This window comes from Alligator sinensis, unplaced genomic scaffold, assembly GCF_000455745.1.
Source record: "Alligator sinensis unplaced genomic scaffold, ASM45574v1 scaffold1051_1, whole genome shotgun sequence".
NCBI lineage: Eukaryota > Metazoa > Chordata > Crocodylia > Alligatoridae > Alligator > Alligator sinensis.
The window spans coordinates 673,780-683,269 of record NW_005842473.1 but is presented as its reverse complement, the minus strand read 5'-3'; the positions used below and the strand labels follow the sequence as shown (position 1 = coordinate 683,269).

At 42.7% G+C, this 9,490-nt stretch overlaps 1 protein-coding gene across 3 annotated transcripts in view; it reads right to left on the bottom strand.

Annotated features, from left to right (window-relative positions):
* CFAP99 (cilia and flagella associated protein 99) overlaps positions 1-5,856 on the bottom strand; it is a 110,206-nt gene extending 104,350 nt beyond the window's left edge. The window contains exon 1 of one of the 3 annotated variants that reach the window (XM_025212587.1): positions 5,647-5,856. In XM_025212587.1, the coding sequence (XP_025068372.1) occupies positions 5,647-5,766 (120 nt within the window). In that variant the 5' untranslated portion in view covers positions 5,767-5,856. The remainder of the gene's footprint in view (positions 1-5,646) is intronic. The other 2 variants (XM_025212588.1, XM_014523300.2) reach the window with 2 other exon arrangements.
* Positions 5,857-9,490: the final 3,634 nt, after the last annotated feature.

Genomic DNA, 9,490 nt, shown 5'->3' with positions numbered 1-9,490 from the left:
CCCTGCGATACAATCCCCTCCTGCCACCTAATCTTAAAGAACAGCAGATAAGAGGCCTTCCCAAAGCTGGCCCTATGTCTCTTGTGGATTGGTTGGCAAGGATACTTAGAGCAAAGCAGGTTGTGCCTCCCTGATTCTATCCCTGAAGACCACATTGAGCCCTCTCTTCATAACACGATTCATCATCTCTGAGAGTAAGAATCCAAAACTAGAATATAAAAGTGCAGCCTGTCTCTCTGACATGCTTGTGATGTCTACTAGTCAGCTGAATAGCACTGACACCAACTCCTAATCTTCACACCATGTTTTTCTACTTTCTTTCTCAGACAGGGTGGACTTGCACCTTGCTTGTGGCTCAAGGCCTGACCCTGAGCATCATCTTTGATTTTGGGCTTTCCTGTGTATCCTTGCATCCAGTCCAAGCCCCCAAGTTTTGGAATAGACTGCCGCCAGAGGTGGTTCAAGCACCCACTTTGAACGCCTTCAAGACACACTTGGATGTTTATCTTACTGGGATCCCATGATCCCTGCCAACTTCCTGCCCCTGGGGCAGGGGGCTGGACTCGATGATCCTCTGGGGTCTCTTACAGCCCAAATGTCTATGAAATCTATGAAAATCCATGCTATGTCTATACCTTAGCAATACTCTTTGCTTAACATGTCCTAAAATATGTTCTTTCCTATCCGTATGATTAATAAGATGATGAGAGCCTAGATGAATGTTTTTGTTTCAATTACAGTAATATCTTTTCCTCTGGCCTTAACAAATACAATCTTGTCCCAAGTATATTGTTCCACTGATTTTCTAGCCTATTGCTTGAAGTTCTCTTCATAGCCTTCCACTCAGTGGTGGATTAAGATTTTTTGGGGCCCTGGGCAAACAAAAAATTGGAGGCCTCTCACACCCCATTATAAACACATATATCATGCTACTCCTCCCCTGCAGCTAGGCCCCGGGAGCTGGACTCCAGTGGTGGTGAGGGCCCTCTTCCCTTCCTGGTGCTGCCAGTGCCAAAGGCAGGAAGGGCCTCTGTGCCCTGCGGGCAAGGCTGAATGGACCTGGCGGGACTCGGGTGGGGTGGTACATGCCTGCCTCTCCTACCTGCTGCCCATCCCTTCCCCACTCCATCACCGGAGCAAAGCCAAGTGGGGTGAGGGCAGGTGCAGGCTACTTTGCTGTGGGCTTGGGGTTCTCCGCCCTGCTGCCTTTGCCCTGGGAGCCCCATGCTGGCTGTGTGTTCCGTGCTTGCCTGGCAGCAGGGGGCACAGCTTGCCACCCCCATTGCTGCTGGGTGGGCAGGGGGAACACAGCCAGCGCAGGGCTCCTGCAGCAAAGGCAGCAGAGCTGAGAGCCCTGAGCCCACAGCAAGCAGCCTGAATTTGCTTTACACACAAATCTAGGGGGACACATGCCCCCCCATGCCTCCCTGGGGGGTGCACGCAGTGATGGGGAGTCACCCCCCCACGCCCTCTAGTTAAGCCACCTGTGGCTCCGTCCTGCTCCCTGGCCCGGCCCTGGATCCCATGTACTGCTCTAGCTGGGCAGCACCCCCCGCCCTGCCCCACTCCCTCCCTCACCATGAAGGCCTCAATTTGTCCCCTGCTACCCTCTCCCTATCCCTCCATAGACTTACTTGCAAGGAGCTGCTGTCTAGTCTGCCTAACTCTTTTCCTGGCCATGTGCATTCGTGCGGCTGCTAGAATACTGTCTGTCTGCAAGGGGAAACCTGCCATTTCCAGAGGAAACACAAGCACTCAGGGGGCCCCTGATTGGCAGGCACCCCATGGGCCTGTGCGTTAATCCGCCTCTGCTTCCACTAGGTTCCTCCTCCTTGATTTTTGTTAAATATAAATTCCTTGTCTTCAATGTCAACATCCTTCTAGGCTTGTTTCTGTTCTATATATGTACACTTTTTTAAATCTCTTGTTCGCTGTTGAGATGTCATCTCTGACTGGCCCATGTTCATTTGTTGCATCTTCAAATAAGCCCCTTCCCATTGTGCTGCTTATGCTTGGGAGGACTGCCCTGGAAATACCTGCAATTTACTCCCACTGTTCTTCTTCAAATCTCTCCTTTTAAACTCATGGTCCCTACAGCCTTGACAGTGTTTAGGGCACACTTGTGCTGATACAACTGTCTATCAGGCTGATATAGTGATCTAGTGTTTCAGTATTTTCTGTCTGTATCCATCTGTTGTCGCTTATTTTATACTTAGATTGTTGGTAGTTTGGGACATGGATGGTCTTTGTTTTGTTTCTACAGTACCTAGAAGAATCAAGTCCTCATCCACACTTAAGGTTCATAAGTACTATGAAGTACTATAATATTAATAATAATAATGATTCTTAAAATAATGTTTCCAAGTGCTGATGCAAGGCTAAATCATTATCAAAGCAAAGTTGGTGCAATGACATTGATTCCAGAATATATGGTAGAAAGCAGTAAATCTAATAAAGGCATACTTTATGTTCCATTCATGTTCTGCATTTCCTAGTACACTGCAGAATAATACAATGAAATATAAATTAGAAGCAAACAATTAAACCAGGTAAAATTGTGTTTGTACCAGCAGTATTGTACAAGTACATTACAAATACAGGGCCAAATGCTGTTCCCAGACCTACCATTATAAATCTGGAATAACAATCTTAAGGTAAATTGAACTGTTCTGGATTCCATTTGAATAACTGATTCCAAAATTTTGTCTGTTCTATATGAATTATGCAGAATTTTGAATGGTCTAATCTTCTGTTGAGATTGTCACTTCCATTAGAATCAACAAGTTGTACCTACCTACTAGCCTTATTCTTTGCTGAGTATTCCTGTGCCCAGTGTGAGTAAACTGACACACAAGGAAATTAAGTGATTTGCCAACAGGCACTCAGCAAATTTATTGTTTTTCTGCCTGCCAATCTTTACCACACTCCTTCCCTAGTAAAGACATCTGGCAACAAAGACATCCAGAGAAGCTAGGAAACTAAAAACATAGTAAGATTTCCACTAGTCCTTATTATAGCAGCCAGAAGCTTTAAATGCTGACTTACAGGAAGAATGTATTTGTAATGAAAGAGCATGTACGATATCAATTTGGGGTTAACTGAAAATAAAGGAGGAGATATTTTAATCCTGATTTTCATGAATTATATGACATTGATAAAATAGTACCAGTGACAAGTAACATACGAGCAGGGAGAAATCACATATGTGGGAGCTAGCAATACTTTTTTTCTTACTCGTCAGAGCCGTATTATGCAAAATGAGAGGAAAGAAAAGAATGAAAGTCAAGGAAGCTTTTCTTGAGGAGTGAGTAATCAAAGGCATTGATTCTATGGTGACACATTCTAGGCTACTGAGAGGGGTGTTTTTTGGGGGGAGGGGTTAAATATAAAAATGAATCTTATTTTTGGGACAAGATGACAGCTGAAGTACTAATGGGAAAGGGGGAAATTAAAGTGCACAAAAGGGAGGATATAGACAGGAAAATCAGAGTGACTTTTGCAGCAAAAGAATGAAAGTCAAGGAAGCTTTTCTTGAGAAGTGAGTAATCAAAGGCATTGATTCTATGGTGACACATCCTAGGCTACTGAGAGGGTTAAGTTCTGGGTTAAGAAACAATAATCTGGATATTAAATCAGTGTGAACAGCTATACAGTGGTGTTGACAGACACTTTCCATCCTCTTTCAACTCCTTCAAAGTAGTGACTAGATAATTTAAACTGCATTACTCTTGGCTATCTGAAGAAAACAGCTAATGTTACTCAAGTGAAGCTTACCATCAAAATTAATCTGAGACAACATATTTCACAGGTGAAGTAAATGCCTTGAAAAGAATTTAACAGTCTACAATTTCAGTGCCAAAATCTGTTCTCAATTACAGTGGTATAACTGCATGGCAGTGATTTAAATGGGCCTCTTTGGGTGTAAATAAAAGCACAATTTGCCTCATGATGTCTACCACCCAGATTGCTAAAAGGAGCTTGCTGCAATACTCATGGCAAGCCTAATAGTGGAAATTTTGGCCCCTATGCCAGAGCACATCTAGGGTTAGGAAACTAGGCATTTGAATATTTAAGTAGTCAAATGAAGTGACAAACAAAACTAACTAGTTGTACTTACCTACTGGACTTATTCTCAGTGCTCCTTGAACATGATTGCCATAGATCTGTACCCTGTGTCATATATGACACCTCTGTAAATTTGGTGACAAAGACTTTCGGATTAGAATGGCAGTATTTTTGTACTGATTTTACAGAGGTGGAAATGACTTTCTTAGCTGCCTGGTTGTGGAGAACAACTGCCACTTATTGAGCCAGCTGGAGTATTGCCCAATTAAGAACAGCAGTGCTGGGTGTTATAGGATGTCCATGCATTCTGGTTCTGGAAAATATGTAATATCCCAACTGATCTTCTTCAAATTGGATTGGCCAAAAGGATGTTTAGATTCTCTCCAACTTGTCTACCATTTTCTTCGCTTACTGCTGAAGTCGGGCACAACAGCCTTCCTCAATCTCAGGGTATGGACAAATGGGTATAGGTAGCTGAAAGGAAGGGGAGCTGCTGTTTAGGAATGCACAGCAGCTATTATGCTGTAACTGTTAGGGTGTGTGAGTCTGTAGCAATATTCTAACATAACCCTACTCCATCCACAGTAAAAATTGGGGTCATTTAGTTCATATGTATTGCTACAGGTCAGTCCCACTCAACCTTTTGGCCCTATGTGCCAGGATCAGTCCCTGCCCCACCCCCCATGTACTGGAATTGGGACTTGCGATTTAATGTGGAGGGCCATGGCCCATGGGGAGCCACACAAGCCAGATAACATGGTGCTGGGGGCTGGATCTGGGCCACAGGCTGACTGAACACACCTGCTATAGGCTCATGCACGCTGGGCTTGTGAGTAGCAGCTCCCTCCTCTTCTGAAGCTGCAACAATTTTTTTTTTATATATAACCTTAGCTTCTTCTCTGTGTTGTTTGATCCTCTTCCCTTCCTGTGAGGGCATGCAATCTGAAGCAGATGTACAATCTGCAACCTGAGGCAGAACAATAGGGAAGTAGAAGGCTGTCTGGCAGGTGGCACATTTTGCCCAACATGGAAGTAGTATTGAAAATGGGAGCCAGAGATTTCCAAAAGAAGTCTAGATCAGAATAGACAGGAAAGTGGTGGATAGGTATATCCACCAAGTGCAAGTTCTCATTGCAACCCAAGATGACATGCCAGATGCTCCTGACCATGAAACTGTCCCATGTGACTTAATCTGTCAATCATCATCCCTCTCACACAAGCAGTCTTCTCTTTTCACTTAGGATTTGTGTGACTGAAAGACTATCTCACTACCTCTCAACCACTAGTATCATCTTCAGCTCCAAGAGCATAAAATACAATCTATCATCATTTAACATCCAAAGTAATGTTTTGTCCAAACCCTCTGACCCTCAGCTCCTTGAAACTAGTGATATCTTTAAGACAGTTGCCCTAGTTTGGGGTTTGAAGATCTAGTCACTCTAATTAGAGGTGAACATTATAAAATACATAAGAAAATTCCATGCGTTTCAAAAAGCTGCATTAGAACAAAAGACAGTTTTCATCTGCAAACTCACACCAGAACTCTGAAAGTCATATAGGGCAAATTGGCATTTAATGTACCTGCAAAACCTTAGTCGACTCATCCAAAAAATGATCCATACTCTGATTTTCAGGATTAAATTTGTTAAGCTGCTGGACCACTATTTCAACGTGTTTTCCATGGTTGGGCATCTTCACCATGCAGAGTCCTATAAATAAAGCAAATCATTAAATTTTCATGCCTCCTTCAGTTGCAGCATAACATATGTTGATAGGTTTATATGCTGCAATAACAAATGAGAACAGTCAGGTCAGCCTTTCACAGTTGCAACAGCCCAACCAGAAGGGCTAATGGAAGAAATAAGAAGACAATAGAAACATTGGTATTAGAAAAAACTAAACTGCAAACAATAATATCTTCCTTATTTGGACAATGTATCTGTAAAGATCATGAGGCCAGCATTTTAAACGGTTTCATTTTGATGCTGTGGGTTTGAATAGATGTAAAGTACATATGAGAGGGAATCATTGATTCTAACATGCATGCTATAAGGATCAATTTTTTGCTCATATAACCCCTGAACTCCTGAGCCAAGAAGTAAATACAGGCAATATTTCAGCTGTAATCTCTTTATTAGGAAAAATACAGAGAAGACTTCATACTGTTGTTGTACCTTGATTATTATTTAGTGCTTTTGATTATTTGTATTACTATAGTGCACTAGTTATGTGCCAATCTTAGCTTACAACCTAAGAAAAGGATGACACAATAAATGGCTACAGCCAGTTAGGGAAGTATGGGAAAGGATTGTTCACCATGATAGGCTGCTGCTGGGTTATGATGCCAGCCTAACTGTTGTCAACTTTCCTTACACATCACAGCAGAGGACAGTTCTCTGCCTGATGTGGTTTAATGACATCCCTCATTACAATTATTCTTTCTCATGAGAGTAAAGGTTTACAGAATTGGCTATCTAGACTTTAAAACTCTTTGGTTTGTATACATGCATTTTAGTTGTCATTAAATACAAAGAATAATAATGTTCAGTATCTGAAATAATTAATCTGGTTGTGTGAACAAAAACTAGCAACTTTAACTTAACTCCACAGTGAAAATAAAATCTATGCATAAACCAAACTTCTATGCATAAACCAAACTTAAATTCAACACATTACCATACATTGCTGTTAAAAAAGAACATTTGATCAAGATGATTTAATCCCAATGTGATAAAGATAACTTCTCTCCTATTGTAAAAGGCTGTTACAACACTTGGTATCATGTTCCTGTATCCTGCATTCCAGCACCACCACACTCTGCTATAATTGCCATAACAGCACTTTTAAATACTAATCTCCAAGTGTTTAAAGGAAAATGACTTTGTGTGTGATTATGTTCAATATAAGCATATAGTTAACAGATGTGATCAAGATCCAGCTGCTAACAAGATGGTTTCCGAGGAGATTTATTCAAGCATATAAGGCTAGGCTATGTCATGGGACAGTTCAGAATGAATAGTACTGCAGAACTGTTTTGCCATGAATAAAGAATTAAGTATTCTGCTCCAGGGACAATGTCTTCCCTTTCTGCACTCTTTTGTAAGGTACAGTCTCTGCTGACCTGCCAGCCAAGGCTTGGGGAAGTCTTTAGAAATTTTCATAAGGTAAAGTAATTGTCTCTTTGCTTAGTCCAAGTTCTTTGCATCAGCTGTTGTGGGAGCTGGGTTGGGCCCTGGGTCTCTGAATAGTTTGAGGGTCACTTATCACTAGAAAGAATGAAACCCCTTAAAATAGGAAAATAATACTGGTACCACTGTCTGAATCCTTGCACAGGTACTAGGGAACAGAAAACACGTAGCAGCAACAGATAAATAGATGACTATATTTAAATTACCTTTGTCATTTTTTTTTTTAAATAAGGCTTGTGCAAGTGACCCAGATTGCATTCATTCTTGATGCTGGTTTCAACCAAATAAAGCAAAATCAAACTCACAGTAAGTTTGAGGGAAATTTTAAAAGTTAGAAGTAAAATCCTCAGGTTGTTGACTTGGTATCCTTCAATCTAAATAGTGTAACCAGGGAGTATCGCTGAATCAGAGAAAAATGGGGCTGGAAGGGACCTTGGGAGGTCATCTAGTCCAACCCCATGCCCAAGACAGGATCATCCCTATCTAATCATTCTAGACAAATCTTTGTCTAACCTGCACAAATGTTTATCTAACCTGTGTATTTTCTAATCCAGAGATTTAAAAAATTGTCAACAGAGGCGCCCTTCACCAACAGAGCTAGCATTTCAATTACAAGTTATAAACCTGACCTAGATAGGGCTTTATCAGTTTATGAAAAGGATTATATGACATGGTTGCCTACAATAGCAGGAGACTGGGCTCAGTGGTCCAGGAGTACCCCTCTATTCCTGTTTTTGTTTCTAAGCCTTGAAGTCTACAACTGCATTTTCTTCAGCAGAACTACACCTTCTTATAGAAAGACTGAATTAGGCTTAAGTGTTTATCTCAAATGTACGTCTCAAAAAGAAACAAAAACATGGAAATTTCAAGCAAGGTGGGATAAAAATGTCTAGATAGGAAATATGGCTATACTGTAGCACTGCCATTTGCCATGGAATTTCTTCCACCTGTTTGAACACAGCACTTCAAGGCCATGATCAGCGGAGTGGGGAAGAAGCTCAGACATGGCTTCTCTTAGCAATGTTTTCTTCCTTTATGGCAGCCTGACTTCAGCTGGAAATGCATTCATGCTGACCTTTCTCTTACCACAAGAGAAGTTATTCTAATAGGGGCTTTATATGCTGAATGCATATTGCCATACATTCTAATATCCATGTATTTTAATGTATTTCCATATTACATAGTTACATAAGCTTAACAACACAGTATGCCTTTACGTTTTTTTTTCTGATGATCTTGCAACCTTTTCAACTGATTATCCCTTATACAACCCACCCTGCGGCAACCAAGTTTTATTATTCCCAGTTATAAATGGGTAAACTGTGGGACTTGTAACTCATCCAAGATCCCAACCATCAGTGGCAGAGCCAGGAACAAAGCCCAGCTGTTCTGCCTGCTGCATACTGCTCTCCAAAACACCCAGACTATCATTGACTGTTACAAAGTGTCAGATGTTTAGTCCACTCATTTTTTCTGTTATTTTGTAGACATCTCATCAGCTGTGGCTCTGGTTTGGTCCACATAGCACACTTACATTTTTCTCCTATGATGTTCATACTCATACCTTCTCTGTGTTTTGTCAGTCCACAATGTATGCTTATAGTCGCACGTAGGCAAGAGGGGCTACTTGGAGCAACACTCAACTTAAAATGTTGATAGCCAGGACTGTCCAATGTCTAAACCAAGGGAGGGGCACAATACAGCCCATGGGCTGAATCTGGCCAGCCGAGGGATTTTGTCCAGGCTGCAGCAGGTCCCTTAGCAGGTCTCAGCCCAGGTATGGGGGGGCAGCCCAAGCTGTGGCACATGTGGCCAGTCTCACCACCCCTGGGTGCACAGTGGTGCTGGGGTGGCATGGTGGCCAGACTCATTTCCTGGTAGCTGCCACAAAGGCAGTGGCTCCTTCCAGCTGCCACCACTGCCAGACCCAGCTCTGCTGCCAGGAACCCCTTCCTGTCTGCCTCGCACCCACCACCAGAGGCAGGATGTATGCAGGTATGGCGCATAGCTAAGTGGACGGGATGCGGCTATGGGCAGCAGGGAGCAGCATCCAGGAACAGGACAGGTGACGAGAGGGGCTCGCAGGGTGGGATCACGGGGTGGTGACAGTGCAGGACCTGGGGCAGAGCCATTTTGAGAGTCTTGGTGAGCTACTGGCAGAGGGCAGGGGCTGACCTGCAGCTGCTCCCCAAAACTCCTGAAGTGGCCCTCAGGCCCAAATAATTGCCCCTCCTTAG